The following is a 23,952-nucleotide window of genomic DNA, read 5'->3' as shown; positions in this document are numbered from 1 at the left end:
ACGTTGGCCGAATTACAGTTCGTGTGTCTCTTGATGTTCCATACTTTGCCTTGCTCTAGGTGTAGAGATTTTGTGGTTTGTGTCAAATGGCAGATGCTACAATTGCCACTACAATTGCCACATGGAAAGTGGCCAGTGACATTAGGCAGGCCCCACGCATTGAGCACAGTGCTTTGGGTTATTGTTGGTTTGGACGAGTAGATACTGTCTGAGGTTTTGTGATCTTTTGTAAGAGAACCTACCACACCACTAATCTGTGTAACAACATACAATTCAATCTCAAACAAAGTTGCTAAAATGATCCAGACCGATTGGAAAATCGTGATTTCAGGTAAACTCCAATGGGAAAAACCACTGTTCTCTTACAAAAGATCACAAAACCTCAGAGACAGTATGGTATCTACTTGTCCAAACAAACCAACAATAACCCAAAGCACTGTGCTCAATGCGTGGGGCATAACACACTCCGAGTTTAAGTAAGGCCACCATTGTCAGTCTTTTATGTTGTTAGTCACAAGTTTGTGTCATTCTATGTTAAATGTGTTCATCTAGTAAAAATCACGCGCTATCACTAGATACTTAATTTTAACCTTTCACGCAATGTGCCAGAAAGCGATTCTAACTGAGGATATCATGCCCACTGGTTATTACGTTACAATCACTAGCATCCATTTACCCTTGGACCCTTTACATACTTAGAACCACCGGGGCACATTGTAGCCACGTATGGTTATTTTGTGGATAGCCATCATGCATGCCCCCACCCAGCCACATGCATGATGCCATCATCTACATATTCAGGAGCGCGCATGAATTATAAAGATGCATGTCAAACAACTAAATGCTGTGTACCTGCATTCACTAACCTTTTCATTTACAGGTCCTCCGAACAGAGGATTTGTAAGTAACTACAATCCACTACACTCACAGCACACTTTAGGGTGTGTGCTGATATCTACACCCACGTGACCACTTTTCTCCTTTTTGGTCATTCACTTTAATTTGGTCCTGACGAAAGCATCATGATCTAACCTAAAGGCTGAAACTAGTAGACCTAATATCTTAAAGGGATACCGAGGTACATACAATACCTCATGCAGATCCCGATGTTGTTTTTACTTCTGTCCTAGGACCCTTTCATTAAAACTTTTACAAGGGTATCCCTAGAGACATTTTTAACTCCTAACCGCACTTCACCTATCACTTCACTTTCCTACACAAACAACCTGCTCCGCTGTAACTCAGGCGTCGAAGCACAGCTGGATTGCATTAGGAGATGATGAAGCATGCCACCTACCAGGTAGGTGGGTGAGGGGTTTCCTAAAAACTACCTTCGGTTGTTAGCACTCCTTTCTTTTGAAGGTTGTGGCCAGGACCTTTTGACCACAAACAACCTCATAAAAGGACTTGTCCACTTTGTTTATTCATATGCTACGCAGTGAAAAGGACAAGTTAACTTTTTCCTTACTCTCTGGTTGTTTCTACACTCTCTTGGATATCTACACGCCACCCCTCATTCATCATCCTCTAGTCTGCCCAAGTCTCCCTCCCATTTATCTGGTAGCTTCTGTAGTGGTGCCTGTCTGTTGGTGAAATTTGTGGAGTACAGCTGGTATATTGCTTGTTTATGAAATGGAGCACCCAGTAACCCGTATTCCAGTGAGTTATTGTCTTCCAGGTCCTCAGGCTGGGTGATTAATTTTGTTAGTATAGGCCTACTCTGTAGGTACCGGAGAAATTGGCCTCCTAGCATGTGAAAGTGACTCTGCAGGTCTGCAAACGTCAGCCACCCGTATCTCCCCAAAGGTCTCCCACCTTAAAGATACAAGTCTTGCACCATTGCCGGATCTCCAACACCACATGTAGCTCCACCAACGCATTCCGGTCCCACAGCGTTGTTTCCAGTGTCAGTCTGCCCGTTGTTTCTAGTGTCAGTCTGCCCACCAAGACCAGCCTGCTGTTGCACTTTTCCAGGTCTGGGCCACTGTAGGCGTCCGCTCCAGGAGGGTTGCCAGACCCAAACCCATCTCTCTCTCCCCCCCCCCCCCCCCCCCCCCCCCCCGGTGGCACACCATGGAACCATTGAGTATAGTGTAGTCCCAGTGCCCTTCTGTCGGCCATCAAGGCTGGCTCCCGCTGATCTGTATAGGACCAATCATTATCCACCAACAGGCAGGTCGTCCAGTAGTAAAGTACATAGGTCTGGTAGGGCGATGCCCTCGATTACATGCCATTTTTCCTTGTTTCTAATGTAAAACTAAATTTAGCTTTTAAGTTCTATTCCTGGCATATAATCAGGGCCACTGGAACTATGCGGAAGGAGAGGACCAAATTATGCAACAGGGTTTAGTAAATTATGCAGCAAGAAAAGACAAAATGTGCAGCATAATGTGGCACATTTTCTAATAGTAGTACTTCATTTGTCATTTTTAGGTCAAGCCTGGGCAGTGCGCATGCGCTGCTCTGCGAGGCATGTAGTATTAAATTAGTGATGTGAAGTTCCGCCCACTCTCCACCCACATTTTTCATTGGCTTGTGTCATTGTCCACTGTAGACTGCGGATGTTCGTTATTCAAAAGGCTTAGTAGTCCCTTCTTAGTACCGCCTTGTCTCATTTTGTAACCTCACATGGCAACACCCCCTGTTACGTGTCGTGTTGATCAGTAGGCTTTAATTACTGCCTCCGAGCACTCTTTTCTCAAACAGCTTTCACAATGACGGGAGGGAAACGCTTAATTTCTCCTCCTGCAGCCATTTGCTGCTCTGCCCAACCTCCTCCTTCTCTCGCTCCCAGAATCACTTATTTCCTATTTCTTGGCATGCTAAAAGCGGCCGCCCACCATTTCTTTTCCTTTTCATTACTTTTGTTACAATCGCGTTACCACGTGGGTGCCGCGATTGTATCACAAATAAAGAAAGAGGAAAAAGCAACTGTTTCTATTTATTTACTTTGCTATCGCAGCACCCTCGCGGTTGACTCGATTGTTACAAAAGTAATGAAAACGAAAAGAAATGGCGGGCGCTTTAAGCATGCTGAAAGCGGCCGCATATATAACCAAACACAAGAGCAACCCATATGTCCCTGTGAACTGGGTATTTTGCAATAAGCAATAACAGTGTCCACAAGGAACTTATTTAAAGTAACACATTTTCAATAAAGAGTACAATTTATATACTCATAACTGAGTCAATCATAAACAACAAGAAGGAAGAAAATTATTTCAATTTAAGTTTGAAGCAGTAACCTGGACAATTATTTACTTCAGCCGAAGTGGGATTAATTTATTTTGCGAATAACAGTTTATTCACACAAACAGTCAAAGTCACAGATTTTTGACATTATAGGCACAATGATAGAAAGTGAAAAAGTTAACCCAGTGCAGTGATCATAGCCTTCAAAGTGAAAAATAAGTTAATAAGGATTCAAAGAAAGGTCTTAAATACAATGAGAGGCATTCAACAATAGCATGAATCTTTCTCGCTCTCTCTTAGTTTGTGTCGACGACGTTTCAACCCACATTGGATAAGGGGTCTCTTCAGGACAATTATCTGGGAACTAAAATTAGAATTGTGTAAGTGCCAATAATATATTAGGGCCATCCGTAAAGAATATTATATTGATACGGGTTGCCGTTTCACTTACCTAATGGTAATGATAGTCTGGTATTTCCACAATTTTCTATGTTCAACCACTGATCAAAACAGGGTTTGGAGGAACTTAGTCAATTCGATCCAGCCTAATTAAAATATATAATACCATGTAAGTATCCTTAGACCTTCTCTCAAGATCCAATTTCTTTAACATCAAGGGATAATTAATTCCAGCCTAATACATGAAGGATCTAATTACCCAACCTATCCTAAGAGTAAGTAGGAAACAATAAGAATATAGCCTAATGCCAATGAGAACTCTCTACATTAAGCCCTCTTTCATAATATCTTGTCTACCCCGTTTTGAGTCGTATATATCCTCAACCAGATGGTGTCATTAGCGATAATAGAGTCAAATAAGTAAATTGGGCGACACTCTCCATTAAGCTCTCTTTCATAATTTCTTGTCTACCCCGTTTGGAGCAATATTATTGCCTTTATTACATCACAACCTTGTCTGTAATTTTAATTCAAGACGAGTATCCACTTGATAAGCTATGCTAAAATATGGATCACGACCGTTTAAGATGGCCGCTGGTATCCTTTAGCTTCATTCGATTTACGCATGCGCGGGGTATGGCTCCTTTTCTATTTCTACCAGTCCCACAGTACACTCGGCACCGCGCAGGATGAATGGAGACGCTTAAATCGTCGCTCGGAGATATTGCATATTAAGTAAGTCACCGCTTGCCTCATATTCTTCAGTTATGCGACCCCCCACTGCTATTAGACAGCTTTTTTCAAAATTCGCTGTTATTTTTCAGTTATATCACTCTACTGCCAACATATTATGGACAAGTGAAAAAGACTATTCAACTATAGATGTGAGTGTCGCCTAATTTACTTATTTCACTCGATTATCATTAATGATACCATCTGGTTGAGGATATATATAACTCCAAACGGGGTAGACAAGAAATTATGAAAGAGAGCTTAATGGAGAGTGTCGCCCAATTTACTTATTTGACTCTATTATCGCTAATGACACCATCTGGTTGAGGATATATATGACTCAAAACGGGGTAGACAAGATATTATGAAAGAGGGCTTAATGTAGAGAGTTCTCATTGGCATTAGGCTATATTCTTATTGTTTCCTACTTACTCTTAGGATAGGTTGGGTAATTAGATCCTTCATGTATTAGGCTGGAATTAATTATCCCTTGATGTTAAAGAAATTGGATCTTGAGAGAAGGTCTAAGGATACTTACATGGTATTATATATTTTAATTAGGCTGGATCGAATTGACTAAGTTCCTCCAAACCCTGTTTTGATCAGTGGTTGAACATAGAAAATTGTGGAAATACCAGACTATCATTACCATTAGGTAAGTGAAACGGTAACCCGTATCAATATAATATTCTTTACGGATGGCCCTAATATATTATTGGCACTTACACAATTCTAATTTTAGTTCCCAGATAATTGTCCTGAAGAGACCCCTTATCCAATGTGGGTTGAAACGTCGTCGACACAAACTAAGAGAGAGCGAGAAAGATTCATGCTATTGTTGAATGCCTCTCATTGTTTTTAAGACCTTTTTTGAATCCTTATTCACTTATTTTTCACTTTGAAGGCTATGATCACTGCACTGGCTTCACTTTTTCACTTTCTATCATTGTGCCTATAATGTCAAAAATCCGTGACTTTGACTGTTTGTGTGAATAAACTGTTATTCGCAAAATAAATTAATCCCACTTCGGCTGAAGTAAATAATTGTCCAGGTTACTGCTTCAAACTAAAATTGAAATAATTTTCTTCCTTCTTGTTGTTTATGATTGACTCAGTTATGAGTATATAAATTGTACTCTTTATTGAAAATGTGTTACTTTAAATAAGTTCCTTGTGGACACTGTTATTGCTTATTGAAAGCGGCCGCATGCCAATTCTTTTCGTTTTCATTACTTTTGTTAAAATCGCGTCACTCGCGGTTGCTGCGATTGCAACAGATGTAAATAATGACTGCTGCTGGTCAGGGCTGCTGTCCTCCGCCCCAGTAGCGAAGTCGGAGCATAATAGAGGATAGCTAATTAAGATTCAATGCTTATTTTGTATGGCGATTGGCAATGCGGGTGATGAAGGAGATGGTGCAGTATTTGCCAGATGATTATAAAGGAAGAGCCAACAGCATGGACACAAGAGGGAAAATTATTGCGAGCACATGTTTAAAGTCTTCTTTTGATTCAGCCCATACTGCCAGCAAGCAGCGGTGTGCAAGCATAATATTACACAGACATTCAAGGCAAAGAATTTCTGGCCTTAAATGTGACGTGTAAGATAACATTGTTTACACTCACTTCATGGTTGAAAATCTTTTCAGCCGTATGGTCGACAATTCACTGTAAAAAATGAACAAGCGTTTGCAATTCAATAGGTCTAACATTTACGCAAGTTTCAGCTATTGGCATTGTAAATGACAATGCCTTTTATTTATGGTTTGGTTTTTAAAACCTAAATAAAAAGCATTGTCATTTACAATGACAATAGCTAAAACTTGTGTAAATGCGCGACCTATTGCATTGCAAAGGCTTGTTAAACTTGGTAACTCTGGGCATTAGTTGCACCCCATTAGTAACAATTTAACACCCGAATTTAGCAATAAGCAACAGAAAATTGACCATTTCAGCTTTGCAAAGGGCCTTCCACCACTCGGCAACACGTGTTGCTACGTGTTTTTTAACTTTTGAACCGTTTGAGCTAGAAACACAATTTTGTGGGGGATAATATCTGCAGATTATGCAGCAGAGGATGGATTATGTGGCATATGCGGCAAATGTATAATTATGCGGAAATCATCGTGGCCGCACAATTGTATAATTTCAGTGGCCCTGCTTATAATATTGGTTCTTGATAAGTATATCATGTTCTACTGAGTTGGTTTGAGATTTCTTGACTGCGACCAGAACCAAAACTAGTTTGCTTTCAAAGTGTAATTGTTCATCTTAAATTAATAGGCCGCATCCAATTTCTGGCAAAGTCTTGCCGTTTGTGGGTCACGTGACCAGACCGGCCAAGTGTCTGTAATATCATTCAGTACCTGACTGAAATGGTGAACAAAATCTGCTTTTTGTTCATTGATCTTTCCAGTCTCCTTTAACCGACGCAGCAGTGGGTTGTTTTTTGTCAGATTTTTTTTTTAGTCTGTGTAGAAAGATTCATCTTTGCAACCCCTAATGGCAGTTGCATTTGGGGTAACTAATATCCAGTGTCTCATTTTAGTCTGTCTAGACTTTATTTTTTGAGTTCATATTACTGTTTTTGCTTTGTCTCATATGTGGAAATATTTTGAAAGAATGTATTTAGCTGGTACTGTTCCTTGACAATGAATAGTTCCCTCTCCATTCTGAACATTTCCACAATTCCTGAAACCATTTTGTTTTATAAAAAACTGTTTTCTGGAGATACACATTATTTCAGAGCAGCCTGGAGTGGCAGTTGTTCTAAACGAATGTTGGTTTAGCACTGTTAATGCCACAGGGTTTATGCAAGTGCAGGTGTTTAACGAGGGGTTCTCTTGCAACTGTGTAAAAGTTACAAAAAGTGAGATTGCTATTCACGAAGGAGTCGCAGAAGCGAGTATTACAACCAGTGTTCTGCATGTGATGGATGGGTGGGAAGGGATTGTGGGGGTCAGGGTGTATGTCGGAGCAATGCTGGGAAATTATGGATTAATTAAAATATCAGCTTTCAGAATCTGCAAATAGTAAAGTGATAGGTTTCTTAATCTGTTGAGGAATGTTGGTGCTGGGTATGATGAGGATGATAAAAATAACTAGCAGGAGAAACTTCACTGTCTTTCTTGCATTATGTTTTGAAACAGGGCTGTAAAACGCTTAGAAGAAGCACGCAACTTTAAGGAGCTTCCAGAAGCAACGAAGGCATCGCTGAAGGCTGAACAGCACAAGACTCTGCGGGTGAATGGCATTTGCTTGCTTTGTCTATTGGAAACTAAGAGTATGGCATTCAGGGGCTGCTCTCTTTCAGTACTTTTATCGTTCTTTCACATTTGGAGCTTTCTTTTCATTGGTTCCATGTTCTATAGCCTTTTCTATTTCGTTTCCTGATGCACCTTAACCTCTTAGAGCCAGCCTTTTGCAGAAGCCTGTCTTGTCCGCCTTCCCTCCTTTCAGCGAACGCAGCTTCATATCGTTTGTGAATGGAAGCTAAAACATATCTTTCAAGTTCATTATCTAAAAAAAAAAGCCCAGTTATAACGTTAGGGTTGACATTATTTTTGTGAATTTGCAGGCTCTGTTTGACTGATGCGGACCTTTTTGTTACCTTTCTGTTTCAGTCTTTGAGTAACTTCTGTAGTCAGATTGGAGATGACCGGCCAATATCTTATTGCCACTTTAGTCCCAACTCCAAGCTTTTAGCGACCTCATGCTGGTGAGTTTTCTTCTTCCAATTGCTGGTGAATGCATAATTGTTGGTTTCACCATAATCGGTGCAGGTGTGGCTGCCACTGGTCATTGCAGTTGTGCGAGTGCTGTCTGTTCTAGTGTTCGTGCCGTCTGTTCAGATGCCTGTAAATGTTGTTCTGTGATGGATCTCTGGTTTGTTTTGCATTCCCAGCTCGCAGCAATATGGCTTCCAGTGATCACTCATGTTGTTTTCTGTGCTGTCAGATAGGTCTATCCAAAATTGCCCATTACTCTGCAGGAGAATGTTTTGAATGTGGAAATTATTTGTATACGTATTAGGTGATGTTTGTCTAATCTTTCCCACTTTCATAGACTGCCTTTGTCACTACCTATGTCCTGTGGAGAGCTGAACTCGAAAAATGGTTTTGCCTCTTCATTTTCCTTTCCTATGGAGAAAGTGGCTAAAAACATTGGCTTCATTTGCAAACTGTTCCACTAGCTTTTTCTCTCAATCAAAAGCCATATGCTGTTGGGCAACTGCAGTTTGTAAACATGGATAGGAAAGGAGCATTTTCAAGTAGCCCTTCTGGCTAGTTGATGGAAAGAATGTACTGGAACGTTGATGTACTCTAAACAGACAACCTAGGTCCTGCTTAAATTAGCCTATCACCATGTTTAGGAATGACAGTTTACCACTGCATGGAAACTTATTCTATCATCAATTGTGGACAACCATCCATTTCCAACCCATGTAGAAAATGTACAGAACACTTTAGTGAACAGGCTCACCAATGCTCACATATGCCCCTCGTCAGTGGAAGCTAAACAGCAGTACTGGCAAAAGCTTATTCTTTTCTTAGGGCCATTCAAAATAGATCCCTTCATCTACAGGACCAACACGAAATGCAATATTTTTGCCTCCTTTCTGAAGACCCTCTCTGATCAGACGGAGAAGAACTATTTGCGTATTTCTTACTTCCAGGGCCAATTTTTCCCATTGTGGTTCAAGATTTAGGAATCGTGTCAAAGTTGTGCTGGCTCCCAGGTGGCCTAACCTATTCAGATTCGTGCATTTCCTAGAGCTTGTGAAAGAATATTTTTTTTTGCTCTGAAAAAGAGGAGATCCATCTAATTTTTCTATTCCACCAGCCAGCCCGCCATCATTGCTCTTTTCCACCTGGTTCGTTATGAAAACGCCTCTGGTATTGAGGTCTTGGGGATTTTATTAACATTCTGCCAGTGGACAGTAAACGATCAACCTAGCGCCAGTACAAAGCAAGTGTTCTAGTTTCATTAAGGCGCCTAAGATCCCATCTTACTTTACGCTCGCAGGTCTTTTCAAGTTTAGAATGTGAACATCTATTATCTGTACTTGCTGGTAAGTCATTTGAACCCTTGACTCCCAGCCACATTATAACAGCAATGTGGAAGACTACGTTTCTCATCGCTTTTACATTATTAGAGCCACACCAAAAAAAATCTTGCTTTTCTGATGTACCTCATATGGATTTTCCTATGTACAAGGAAATTACTAACCGTCATGCCCGTCTTTAACGGAATGTGAGGCATTTTCTTGGGGTTTTTGGGAGCACATTAGTAATGGGGCAGTGTCCTCTGAGGGTACTGCTATTTCACACTGCTGCCCCAGTACTGTTGAATGCTTTGCATAACCAAGCTGCTCTTGTTGGGGACTTAACGCTCCAGAAGTAGTGAAGGTGATGTTTAGTCTCGAGATGCCCGTATTTAAAAGCTCTGATTCAGCATGACAGTACATAATACTCCTTAAACTCTATGCCCTGCCACTGAGATCTTGAAAGAGGAATAGGACTTTTAAGTACCTTTAAATAAAAAGGAGAGTTGCAATGATACAAGAAGAAAACCAGAATGTGTGGGCATCTTATATTGAGATAAAACCAACACGTTTTTATCGTGTTAACCACTGTATTTTTAATGCCTCTACAACCAGTGTTATGCTAGGATGTCGAGTCTTGTCTCGTTTATTGTAATGTTGGTAAACAAAGTTTCAGTCAGCATTCCAGATGAAGGAAATCTTGCTATTTAACCCCTTCTGTGCCACGCCCTTTCCCCCGCCTGTGCCGGGCGTTACATTACTGGGTGGGGTTCATGACGAGATAGTCTCGTCATGGGCACAGCGCGACCGTGCTCCATGACGAGACTATCTTGTCATGGGCACAGAAGAGGTTAATGGTCCTCGTCTATAGCTCGATATTGAACAAGGTGATGGGCAGAAGACTCAGCTGCTGAGTTTCTAGCAAAAAAAGAAACCAAACCGGTGCACTAAAAACCATCGCCTTAAATGTCCCACCCAAGAAAAGTCAATGAGAAGTTTTAGTAGAGTCAAGAGTCTCTCCCCAGTTCCATTGCCTATTTGCCTACTGGGAAAGGGAAACCAGTGTCTAAAGGGAGCATAGTTTAGAGCCACTAAGGAAACAGCCGGACTTAATCTCTTGAATGATGCCAGATGTGGTTTAGCACCCAAGTGAAGTCCCACAGGGTAGGTGAGGGAGGATTAGGGTTACAAAATATTAGGGTTCCAGGTCTGAGCTGCCCCTAGTTCCTTGTTTTTTGGCCTGGGCGCCCACAGGATCGGGACCACCCACTGGATCGCAATTCTTTACTAGACTTTAGGGTTAGAGACCTACTGTGACTTCTAACAACAATATTTTACAGAACATATGGGCTAGGGTGATTTTAAGACTGTTCCCCAATCAGTATATCCATTTTCAACCAAATTAACCTGATCCCACACCAGTGGTATGAAGGTGAAAAACTGCTTGGCTCCTCTGGCCCTGGGAAGGTGCAGACATGGGCATCGTAAGAGTACCTTACAGCAATGTTTGAGGGCAATCCAGGCTCACCAGTTTAAATACAGGAAAGCATTTCTGCAGCACTACATTTCTTCAGGAATTGTTGGTATGTGGTATTTATCTTACTCATTCTCTCATGTCATATGGGCTGCAGGATCACCTGATTGTCTTGGTTCCTTGCAACGTGCTCCACATAGATCTTCAGTCTGCTGGTTCTTTTCTGGGTCTTCCCGTGGTCGGGAATAATCCTCAATAAATCATGGTATTTCCTCGTAGACCTAATTCCTGGATCCATATTCGGATGCTACACAGACCCTCCACACACAATGTGTGCATGTTAGAAGTATCATAACATTTTATCTTCATTGTTCAAAATCTGTTGACTATCGAATATAGCCAAGTGTGAGGTCTCTAAAGCTTCTGTTACTGGGTCATCTTTTGTATTCTGGAGTCAAACACAGTTTGGGATTTTACTCAACAGGACAGTTAATGAACATAAAGTCAAAGGCAGTGCAGTGTCAATATCATGCTTTTAGAGAGAACCTGTGAAGCAACCTCTTGGGCTTCAGTTCACTGCCTTTAGTAAATGTTACAATTTGAGCATTCGTCCCAGATTGATGCTGAGCTTTGTGTCCCCGTGCTTTGGGCTACATTTAGTTTGATGCCTTGTCTTTTTGTTGATAAGTTATCACCTTCATTTTGGGAGCATAAAAGTATTCCCATTAGTATATAAGTGGGGGCCAAAATATAAGAATAAGTGCAATTTATTAATCACAGTGACTCTTCCGTTAATACACTTACAACCCCACCCTTTATCTAGAAAACGCACCCGCCATCCATCCTATCCTATCCTATAGGTCTGTTTACAACATTGGTGTGGAAGAGACATATACAAATGGAAGTGAGAGACAAGCTCCAGAGCATTTTAAAGCTGCGTATTTCTTATGTGTATAAAATAATTAGGTCCTTCGTGTACCAGGGTGAAACTTTTGCTTTTTTTTTGCTTTTTTTTTTCCTCCGCTGCTACCCGGTAGTGTCATGAGCCCGAACATGCATGATTGTCTTTAGCTCTAGTTAGTGAGGACAACAGATATACAAGCCTCCTGGGACCGGTGTTGGGGTATCGCCCCTCATCAGTCAGGTTAGCTTGAATCCAGTGGCGCAGCGAGCAAGAGACCCTGAGGGTCAAGACTGATATGCATGTGGCTGGGTCCAAACTAGGGTGGCATGGTGAGCAAAAGAACAATGGATTTAATCTAGATCTCTTGATTGGGGTGAGTGTTTGAACAGTTTCCACACACCATACATCATCTTGCAGAGAATGATACATTCACATCAGCGTAGGTTCAGGATTGCTGTCTAGCAAGTTTTGGGTGAACATACAAATGAAAGGGCAGATAAATATGTTAGTGCATCTTCTGTATCTTTGGGCATAATACTGATGTTGAGGGATGCAGGGTTGGACTGCTTGTGTATGATAAGGTCTTTACCTTTTCTTTTCTTACAGGAGTGGACTTTGCAAGCTGTGGTCTGTCCCCGATTGCAGCCTACTTCAGACACTGAGAGGTATGCTAGTCTTGTTCACTTCCTTTTATTTGTGGTGCTCAGTTGTGGGGATGGTTTGTAAGTTCCCCCTAAGCCTGGCAGTTGATAGATGTGTTGTCTGAATTGACCCAGCCCCGTAAAAGAGGGCTCTGCATGCAACTTGCTTTGCCAGGGCTTCCATGAAGTCTACAGAGAGTGCTAGGTATTTTACTTCTGTAATGACCACAACTGTTGTAATGCACCCAAGGCTCTCTGAAAACTGCAATGCTGCTTCTGGAAGGCATTCTTTTGCAGGATCGGATAAACCATGACTTATCGACCTCTGGGTTAAATGAGGTAAAGCTATTTCATAGCTTCCAAGGTTTTAGATTGCCATGTGTGACATTTTCATAATGTCGGTCTATATAGGAGTGACATTTCAACAACTATGAGTGACACTTTCTCACGAGCAAAATCAAGCAATAAAGGCGCATAACAAATATCAGAAATTACACGAATTTGAGCAATGATGAGGCCAAAGAAGATTTTAAAACTGCTGCAAAGCACCAGTAATCGAATCGCAGTAACATGCGCTTGTGTGTCGAGGTCAGGAGGTCGAAGACAGGCATCAGTCTTCCTATAATTTTACTCAGCCAGCGCCGGGCGGCAGCAGCAATTAATGGAGCCTGGTTTGTCGAAAAAGTTACCAGAATGTTCAAATAAACAGTTTAGTAGGCATGTATAAATAGAGAATCGGTACCAGAGTTGCTAGCGCTACAGAGGGCCTCCAAAACGGATCTACTCGGCTGATTTAACTGACCAGTTCAGAGTCCCACCAAACTGTTGCTTTCATTTTGCAGTTAAGTCGTTATTTGACAACTCCAGGCGGCATTAAAGCTGTCATTTGTGCCTCCACCCACCCGACCAAATAGAAGGCAAGTAAATGCCAGAAAGGAATACAACACAGATATCTGCTTAAGGCCGACACTGTGGCAATGCCGATGTAAATCCTTACTGGGCACCGTGAGATTTTAGTGCTGTCAATCATAACTGGGCTGAAAACAATTCACACGAAGATGACCTGTACGCTGGGCTTACACTAAAAATTCGGAGTTCACATAGGAAGTTATCGCTCATAAACAGGTAGTCACGACTAAACGTCAAGTCTTTCTGCTTATCGTTTAAAAGGCAGAGGTTTACATCACATTTTTGCAACACCATATGTAAACGATATGATGACAAGTGAATCTGTGACGTTGCCAGCCTGACTTGAAGATGGCAGACTTCTTAGCAGCTTGTACCATAGTGAGTGGACTCACTAGTTGCTTAGCGGTCTTTTAAAAATACATACCATGCCCGTAAAAAACACCAAGTGGCAACCCTAAATTAGTGTGATGGGAGGTGACCAATACCTGTACTGTGGTTGTCCCTCGAAGGCCACTGTGGTCACGAGTCTATACTGGGGCTGTGCTCTCTTTGCAAGTGGCAGTCACTCCTTTTTCTCCCACCTTTTGTGTTTCGTACGGCTGGACAGGGGGTGGTGTGTGACCCCGCAGCCGGCTGTTTATAAAGTGATTGCAGCTAGCTGTGACAGGTGCATAAGGATATATATATATATTACCTACTGGCGGTCGCCAGTAGGTAGTTATAGTTAGGACCACGTTTCCATAGGAAATCCGCAACATTCTATTTTGAATAACTTTGGCGCCGGTTGACGAATCCTCGCGAATTTTTCAAAATAGGTGGGGCGCTACGCTCCGCTCCTACCCTGAAAGTCTCGGGGGGATTCGTCAAGCGGGGGCTGAGATAAAAGGGGGGTCCCAAAACGCGTTTTTCCCATGCATTTTTCCATAGGACCTTTAGACACAGCTACAGCCCGAACGGCTGAACAGAATTACTTGAAATTTGGCAGAGAGGTAGTCCTCAGGTCAAGGAAGTGCCTTTTGTAGGTTTGGTGTAAATCTGTTCAGTAGATTCTGAGAAAATAGCCTTTAAATCAATATATATATCTGAGCCAGCTTACGGTGGCGTGCGCGAGCGAGATTCTGATTGGCCCTTAGATCTTAGTAAACATTCGAATCGGTCGAAACCAGGAAGCGGCGGCCGCCATTTTCTCTCTCGCACTCTGACAGGGGGTTGAAAAACAAAGTGCAAATCATGTAAAGGGGCTGTTTACACAGCTCCCAAGCACCTAGCCATGTCGAGGGAGTCCCCAACGATCCCCCAAGTGAAAAAAGGCAATTTTAATTTTTTCGAAAATTTCGCCGATTACGCTTACCGTACGCGTACGGTAAGAAATAATAATAAAAAAAAAAAATATATCCACATTCTCCCCACCCCGTGTGCAAAAGGTGCCCGAAGGGCACCTTTTGTGCATGACTCATCATAGATAAACAAAACATATATTTTACCTGTCACAACGATGCTCATCATATGACCTCCATGTGCGCACGGTGCGCGAAGCGCATCGTGCGTTCATGGCCCATCTAGCGTAACGTGGGCACGCGGTGCGCGAAGCACACCGCGCGCGCACGGAACGAACTGCGTTAAGTGGGCGCACACGCCACAAATGGCGTAAAGTAACTTAGCATTTAAAAAACCGTACAAATTCACTGAAAAAACCATAGGTTTCACACACGTTATAGTTAGGAATTAGCATTTAAAAAACCTTGCAAATTCACTGAAAAAACCATAGGTTTCACACATGTTATAGTTAGCTGGACATTTTACTGATAAAAAACCAATGAAATTCCCCCGTTATAGTTACTGTAGGCAACTATAACTCACGCGACCGTAATCCTCTGCTGATGACATATGTGTCTTTATGGAAAAAAAATATTTGTAATATATGTATAGCTAAAATTTATTAGAAGAAGACATGGGCAAATAAGTGTCTAAATACAGTATTAGCATCAGCAGAGGATTACGGTCGCGTGAGTTATAGTTGCCTACAGTAACTATAACGGGGGAATTTCATTGGTTTTTTATCAGTAAAATGTCCAGCTAACTATAACATGTGTGAAACCTATGGTTTTTTCAGTGAATATATATATATATATATCTATCCCCTTCAACTAACAAAAGTGACCTATAGTCCAGACTGATTTAAATAGATAGCTGCTCGCTGATGTAATGAAGGATCATTATTTCAGTTTACCTGTTAGCGGTGGGCGGCAAGTTGTGCTGAGTGAGACGGCGCCAGTCCAGTCTGCAGGAGGCACTGTCTCTCTGAGCGCCGGGGGGTCCAGCTTGTCGGCGGTCGCCTGAGCACCCAATCATGGATCATGATACCTCTTACGTTGATGCCGCGTGGCCATTATGATCATGCTGACCAGGCTGAGAGAGTCTCAGAGAGTCACCTCAGGTGGTCGCCGGCGCCGGTCCAAGACCAACACCGGGTTAATTTATATATTATAATAAATGATTGCCCCTGGCTGCGCAGGCAGCAGCGCACTCTGACTCTCTTAGACTCACTGAGAGGGACCCGCGACCGCAGGTCACATTCCCTTCTTCCCCCCCCCCCCCCCCCCCCAAGGTGCCACAGCCTGTATGTGGCATTGGGGCAAAGACTCTGAGGGCAGGCCCCGTCCGGAGGTCTTGTATTGGCCAGTCAGAGACTCCGTGTGTGTGACAGCCGCGGGCGCGGCGCAGCGGGCGGTAATTTCAATGCAGGGTGGCAGCAGGGCAGAGATTGTAACATTGTAGCAGAGCGAGCTGCGAGCACCATGAACTTTATCTGTTTCTGAGCCTGCTGGCAGCCGCAAGTGAAGTCTGCTACGGCCCAGGCTGGGCACACAGGTGTCAGAGGTGCCGGCGCGCGGTAGCACCAGGCTGGTGTAGGCAGCCAGTTTCAGCGCTGTCAGCAGAGTGCCGGTCAGTGGCAAAATGCGTGACCATGCATTTCAGTGCGGTGATGCGGGAACACCACACTGAAATGCGTTAGCGTCACGCCTGATGCATGACATTTGGTAGGCCTGCTATTTGCCCAGGATGACCTCATTTTGCTCAGTCGGGTACTTTGGTATAGAGATGGTTGCCTGGTTTCTGCGTCCTCCCCATTTTCCTTTTCTGTGTTTCTCCTTATTTTCTCTCTCCTGCCTTGTCTCCGCTCTCCTCTGACTCACCTTTCTCCTGGCGTGCCTCTTTTCTGCTCCCTCGCACCTCACCTCCTCTATTTCACCACACATCTGTCGACCACGTTTTCTACAAAGTCTGAGAAAAAGGGGAAGATTAATTGTCATAGAGGAGAGTGGGAATGAGCTTTCTGACTTAGGGAATCAATTCAGTGGGTTATTATGTTTAATTAGGAAAATTCAACAGCCTAGGTGCTGGTGCCTACTTTGTTACGCAGGGCCTCGGCTGAGTCTTGTGTTGGCAGGGCTTGACCAGTGCTGTCATTGTTGAGCCCATGGGGTTCTATGTTGAGCAGCAGTCATGATGCGGTCTGAATCGGTATCCTGCAGGACGTGGCACACTGGTGTAGTCACCGACATCAGTGGATGGGTGGTCAGTTTTCAGGACATCTGCAATATCTGCATGCACAGAGAGCTTCTATGTGGATGTTTCGTCTCTCAGAAAGCACTTCGGCACTCGTCCATATACGTTCAATTCATTCTGTTTCAAGAGAATCGGGGGGTCAGGGGGTGGTGAGGTGAGTGATTGATTGTGAAATACTTTAAGGAAAAGGTACACTTTTTGGACTTCATACATTTTTTTTTCTCACTTCAATTTTGTCTGTCAATTCATTTAGATAATTTCTTTATTCGATTGTCTTTGACAGTCATAAAAGTACAATGCAAATGTATGTTCCCAAGTAATGGGACAGTTGTCTGATGGGGATAATGTGTTTTGAATTGGATGGAATTGGCCTTGGACTATGACCTGGGAGGATGGGGCAGCCAGAAACATGCTTTGATTGAAATTAAGTTTCTAACCTTTTCACTTAACAAATTTGAAACCAAGCGAGGATGAACCATAATGATTTCCATCCTTGTAAAGGTCACACCACAAACGTTGGAGCGATTGTGTTTCATCCGAAAGCCACTATTTCCCTGGAAAAGAAAGATGTGAATTTGGCATCGTGTGCAGCTGATGGCTCGGTCAAACTCTGGAACTTGGAAAGGTTTGTCTTTCTTTCAACTCTTTATAGTTATCAGTTGCTGTTATATCCTGAATTTACAAGTTGATGATTCCTCGTATATTTTCGGACATTTTGACATGTTTTGCTACCAACCCCGCTTGCTGCTGCGAGCTCGGAGAAGCAGTGCATTATTTTGGGTAGCTAAGGTGGTAAACATGCTGATCTAATCTGACATTACTAAATGTGCTTTAAGAATTTTACCCCTTGTTGTGGCCTCTTGCTAGATCGCTAAGACTCGTGCCAGTAGGTAGTGTGCTAGCTTTAAGCACAGTCAGTTAAGTTCTCCTAGGGTTTTAGAGTAGATTTCCATATTTTAGGCGATTTGCAAAAATACCTAGCAGTACCTATTTATGTTGGAGTAAATCCTAGATTTCCTCGCATTCTCCTACTGCCCAATCCTATGGGTTGTCCGCTTTGTGTGCAAGCCACTGAAGGTGACTAATTTCGACATGTCCATAAATGCATGGATTTTTTTTGTATTTGTTTTCTGAAAAATTTTCTGGAGGGAGAAATTCTATTCCTTACACTTCTTCAGTCATGGGGGGTGTTAGCTATTTTTCTTGCTGTTTGCACATTTACTCCATGCTTTGTTTGTTCACCAAATACACATGCGCAAATTCGGTGTGAACATACATTATGATGGTTGGTTAATACACCACTTTCTGGTTAGAGTGGGAACATTTGGCCTGCCTTCTGGTAAGATTTCTCACTCCCCCTGCCTCTCTATTTGTGTTCCTTTTCCCAGCATGCACTTCTTTGCTGGGTGGTCAAGAAATGCTTGTGGGGTTGGTGTTGAGTGGCCGGTGTGCTTTTACGGTAAGTATATCCTGGGCCAAGGGGAGAAACATTCCAAAATCAACTGTAACAAAGTAAGGCCTAGTACAATGTTTAACTGTACCTCTGCTTTAAGAACAGTCTGAGATGGCTGTCAGCAGAGCATGGGTAAGTGACTGTCATTGCTGGTACAACAATGGGCAAGACCATTATATCCTGCCAAATGAAGCATAGGCCGAAAGCAGTCTTAGACAATGGTGGGGCTGGCTTGCTTCATGCTTGATTGTCTAGGAGGCTGAAGTTACTCAGGATGGTGCTATGGGCATGTTTGATGGCTGAGATCGTGAAAAGGCCTGCAAATCAGTCTGTGAAGTCTTAGTTTAGTCGTCGAGGCCTATAGATAAGGTTGCTGAAATCGGGAAGTGGCATGATGCTCCATGGATCTTAGTGTCATGTTTTCCTTCTCTGCAGGACCAGTAGGACTTGTGGAAGGACAGTGTGAATCTTCTGTGCACAGTCTGCATTTTGAATGCTGTACATATGGAAATAAGGACAGATAGGATGCTTGAGGATGTAGGGATGAGCCATGTTTCCTGTGACAAAGAGTGCATTTAGTTTGATAGGTTGTAAGTCCTGCCATGTCTAAATCATGACGTACTACAGAATGTGCTTAATAAACATGAGTTGGTGTGTGTTTGGCAATTTGTGGGTTCATGATGGTTTGTGGGATGTGTATGAGGTTTGATCACTTTGTTGTGAGGATGTGGTATGAGTGCTGGTGTGGCCTGCCTGTGATTGTGGACATGGGTAGTGTGGGACACTCGGTGAGGCACATGATACGTAGTCACCTTGCAGGTGATCACTGTAGTTGCAGTTAAACAAGGCCTTTCCTGATCTGAATAGACTAATGCTGGTTATGTCCTTACCTTCGTCCATTCTGTGCAGAGGACTTCAGGATCTGGGGTTCCTTGAAAGCAGTAGTCTTGAAGGTGACTGGAAGGGCATGAACAGTGCTTAATGGCTTGGAGGTGCTTGGGCTTGTGCATGCGATATCTTTAGGGGCTTTAACTTTCAGGGGCTTCTAATGGATTCCTTTAAGGAGGCCAGGAGAGACCTTATTCCACAAAATAATACCCTCAGTAAATGGGGATCCAGCTACACGAAGATCTGTGGGCCTCGGTTTGACTCTTGAGCAAGAGTTCACACTGGCCAGGTTACTCTCCATAACATGCAGTCTTATCACTTCAAGTACAATGCACAGTCTCTCAATTTTTGACTTCAGGCCCTGTGTTTGCTGTGAAGCGGCTCAGGTAAGATGTTGCTGGTGCACTCCTTGCACTCACACAGCTAGCCTCCTCCTCATCAGGCACAGGATCATGGTGGCCCCGCCTCTCTGATCTTGCCACTGTGAACAAGCAGCATGGTGGACCTTGGCAGGTGTGGCCTGATGCCTTTTGGGAGGGAGAGGTGTATTCAGCTGCGGCTGTCTTGCTGGGCAGCAAAATAACTTGTCTCTCTGGTCTCATTTCAGTAATTCTGGGCAGCATGCAGTAACCCGGGATTTATTACTTCATGCAGTTTGCCATGTGAACCACACAGGGAGGCCAGATGGTCCTCCCAGTTCGGGTTGGCATCTGTTACGTTCCTGGAAGAAATCGGCTCTTCTGCATGCTCAGCATGCCGGTAACACCCTGAGCTTCTCCTCCTGTACAGTCGCTCCTCCTGCAGGGACAGGAACATTTCGTCCCTTTTTGAGCGCACAGTCTGGTTTATAGGTACTAGGCAGACTCCTAGATTCTCCAGCAGATTTTGCCGACATTAGGTGATGTTGTCCTCTTACCTCTGGGAGAGAGGCTGTCATGCACACTTCATCCCTGGATCTCCGAAACTCTTTGAGTTCTCTAAAGAGCACTACCTTCCTTGCGCAAGAAAAACATGCAACTGGAAGAAAGTGGAATAGTTTTGGTTTCGCATTTACACTGATTTTCTAGACGTGCTGTGGATCCACTGTCTAAAGTCTGGGAACTGGTGTGACAAGTGCGATGCCATTTCAAATTTCTTTTTCTGGCTAGAGTGCAGACACAACCGTTGTGTACCCTGCTGGCTCCAGGCAGGCTATCCAAAATATCAAAACAATGCAGTCTGAAGACTTTGCACTGTCTTCAGCCTTCCTAAAGTAGCAGTCCTTGCATAGAAGTGTCCTCACCCTTAGCAGCAGAATCTGCTGACTCACCCCCATTCGTCTGCTCTTAACCACTTGGCAGTGCTAAGAAAGGACTAATCAGCAATCTCCTGTTAAAAGGTCCTCATGGAATTTCTAGATGTAGCCCTTTTTTCATCCTCCAACTCTTCAGTGTCTGTGGCTCCTCCTTTCTGTTCTAAGGATGCAGACCATACCCTTCTGCTGTCTGAGGAGGCTGTATTTCATCTTCCATTTACTGCCATGTCAAACCAAGGGCTATCCAAAATTGAACCCGCTGGTCAAAACAATCCTACTCCCACCACAACACGAAGTCTTGCTTGTATCCATACCTTTCATACTTGCACTTGACATGCACATGGGATGTCATCTTAAGGGTCCTGGTGTCACATTTATTTGGAACGTTTAATGGGTGTGGCTGGTAGGAAACCTTCAAGATAAGTCAGTTCATGAGTATCCATATTATTATAGATAATTCTATCAGTATTATGAGAAAGATCAGTATACTGCTTCCATTGCTTCATGTCATCAACCCAGGACATGGACAGTAGTCTTATGTCCATATAGAGGGCCCACTTGGTGCCCCCTGTAGGTCAAGGAACAGACTCTGACTCTTGAAATCACCATGGACAAGGCTGGCCCCAGCTCACCTGCTAGATTAGCGTGTCAGCTGGGCTAACAAGAAAATCTGGATACCAGTTTCTGTGTAGTTGGTTCACTCAGGGCAGGGGTGCACGCCTGTTTACCATGCATGGACATTCCTGTACCTACAGTAATCTACAGTTGTAAACGAAATATCCTCGCAGGACATAGTTGCTCATACTAGCAACAGTACAAAACGGAATATTACATCACGAGTCCACTAGAGAGCAGCAGCAGAGCAAGAATGCTCACTAGACGATTCTGAGTATGTTCACAGAAGCTTGTATCGATGGGACAGTTACCTTGTGGCTACATGCCGCCTTTTGGGGAGTATTATTTTTTTCCATAAAGACTTTTTTTTTTTTTTGTAAGAAACCTAAATAAAGTAATGACCCCAATATAAGGGCCACCTTTACAGGAGCCAACAATTTATGACAGTGTAAAGCATGATGGAAATTGAAAACTCTAGTTAGTAAGTAATGTAAGAACAGCCCTACAGTACTATGTGTATCATTTTCACACCTAGAAACCTCCGCACTGGGCTACAGCCCCTGAAAAAGTGTGGGAGGAGATGGAAACAAAAGAGGGGGTTCAGGTGAAATCAAAGACACTCCTTTCATTGCAATCACAAAAAGAGCATCCTATATTCAAAACCTTCTCCAGGCCTCGCACTGTCCTGTTAAAACGTTAGGAATGTCATCAAAGTAGTTTAAGTCAAATGGGACTCTCCAAATGTCTTTTCTGCCTGGCGCCATCAAAAGTGATCCAACCTCCTACACCTCTTCCAGACAAGTGAGACCGCACTCACATCAGCAAACATGTAGACTTTCTGTTTCAGGACTTGCACCTCTTGGTGTGCCCGCAGTACCACTACTACAGAAGACTCTTCTGACGAGGAAACCTCCAACTGGTGACATGTTCCCATGGCAGAGCGTGAGAATGGGTTCTCTGGCCATACCGAGGCCTCCTGCCTTGAAAAGTTCCATCGATCCTTCCAACTTCTCAGATGGAACCTTCACTGAAGCCATGGGGATCAGCGACTTCCCTGCTACCAAGCTAGTTCAGTCACCCATGCTGATAATTTTTCAGTCATACAAACAAATGGGCAGACACTTCAGTCCTATCTGTAGTTTCTAAGAAACTGTCTTTGCTGATGACTAGTGGACTGGTTACTAGAGACCTCGGTGCTCTTGAGAAGTATTGTAATGGAAACAAGTACTCCTATTCCCAAGAAGCAGCCTGTTTCCAAAGATGTAGGCTTAACTGTCCATAAATGCCTGCTCAGGAAATTGTTTTGCAGCTTCCAGTTTTGGAGATTATGGTCAGAGGCACGAATTCCTCTTCCAGTGTTTCCTAAGCAGGCAGTAGGCGTCCTTTTTCTGGTTTCAAGCAGATTGTGAGAGGCACATGACTAAAGGAAGGTTCTTTATTGAAGTATGCCAGTAGGAAGTGGCCCTAGTACTTTCAGCACCTCTGTCTGTGTCGCCCCCTTCTCCATCATTCCAATTCCTACCCGCCAGATGGGCCTGGTGGCCATTTGGTTTCCCAGAGTACCTGGCACTTGCTAAATCCAGCAGACGAAAAGTTTCGAAAATCTGAGGCAGAGCTATTTTCCCTCTGCAAACTCCTCCCACTATCCTGAACTGAAATACTTGTAAAGCCCCGGCGCTACAGTTCCTTTCAGGTCAATTTTTTTTTTTTTTTTTTTTTTTTAAGACTTTCCTATTCCATCTGGTGACCTCCCCAGAAAAAAAAAAACCTACATGCCAAAAAACTCTTCATTGGGCAGGGTAATCCCTTTTGGGGATGACACAGCGACATGCAGGCCAAGCAAATTTCACATTGGTAGATCCCTGTTCAGTGGCCATCTTGAGTTTTTCCTCTCTCTCAGCTATGGTCAGTGCTCCATTTGTATTCACTGAGATTGGCCTCATGTTTTTGCATATTCCTCACCTTCGTGTCCTCCACGTGCCAGACGAGCTTAGGAAACTTTCCTCTAGCACAACCTTGTAGTATCATGTGTCCTCTGCAACTCTGCATGCCTATGAGTTGACAACATCTGGAAATATAAAACGCAGACCAGCACTCTGCTGTCAGTTTCTATTTATCTGCACCAAACCGATGTGGGTCTAGAAGTCTCCTAGTCCTTTGGTGTAATTCCTCAGCTTTTCAGCAGCAACTAGGTCAGATGTCTCCTAAGATTTCAGGGTTCAAACCCAGATGCAGATGCCACAAGAAAATATCCCTGTCAGATCCACTTGATCCGTGCATGTTGTGTCTGGGCTCAGACCATGCCTCTCCAGCCTGTGACTTCTCTTCAATGAAGTACCTAAAGGCCATCAGGAAAGGGAGGCCAAGCTATTTTAACCAAAGCTTGCAGTGGCATGCAAAACTGTTGCTCCTCACCTTCAGGTAAGTTTACATTTCAAACAAAAAGACAAAAATCCCCTCGGAAGGAGAAGTCTTCTTCTTATTTGACGAAACTGTTTCGTTCTCAAGACTTTTTTGAGTTTTGATGCCATTCCCCGATTCTGGATTCTTCCTTGACTTTGAAAAATGATGATGCTGAAGATCCCTACTCTATTGGCTGATTCAGCTGGCTATACTTTATTTATTCAGGATGTCACTGGTACCCTTTGGGTTGCTGCCCAAAGGTGAGCCCAATCCTGGAGGTTCTGGCACCTAATAAGAAATCTACCCCTGCTCCATTTGTCCGGTGCTGCCTATACCACTGACTCAAATGGCACTCTCACAAACATCCTTGGGCCTCTTTTGAAGACGGCTGAAATGATCTGAGTAGCGAAGGAAAATGTTGAGGCATAATTGATT

General features: G+C 43.3%; 1 protein-coding gene across 1 annotated transcript in view; it reads left to right on the top strand.

Moving 5' to 3' along the window:
* PRPF4 (pre-mRNA splicing tri-snRNP complex factor PRPF4) overlaps window positions 1–23,952 on the top strand; it is a 114,608-nt gene that overhangs the window by 64,447 nt on the left and 26,209 nt on the right. Inside the window, exons 6-9 of the mRNA XM_085610308.1 lie at window positions 7,472–7,565; window positions 7,946–8,040; window positions 12,351–12,409; window positions 17,366–17,489. Of these exons, the coding sequence (XP_085466434.1) occupies window positions 7,472–7,565; window positions 7,946–8,040; window positions 12,351–12,409; window positions 17,366–17,489 (372 nt within the window). The remainder of the gene's footprint in view (window positions 1–7,471; window positions 7,566–7,945; window positions 8,041–12,350; window positions 12,410–17,365; window positions 17,490–23,952) is intronic.

This window comes from Triturus cristatus, chromosome 1_2, assembly GCF_964204655.1.
Source record: "Triturus cristatus chromosome 1_2, aTriCri1.1, whole genome shotgun sequence".
In the NCBI taxonomy this organism is placed as follows: domain Eukaryota; kingdom Metazoa; phylum Chordata; class Amphibia; order Caudata; family Salamandridae; genus Triturus; species Triturus cristatus.
Note: the sequence above shows the minus strand (reverse complement) of the source record. Positions and strands in the feature narration are given on the sequence as shown.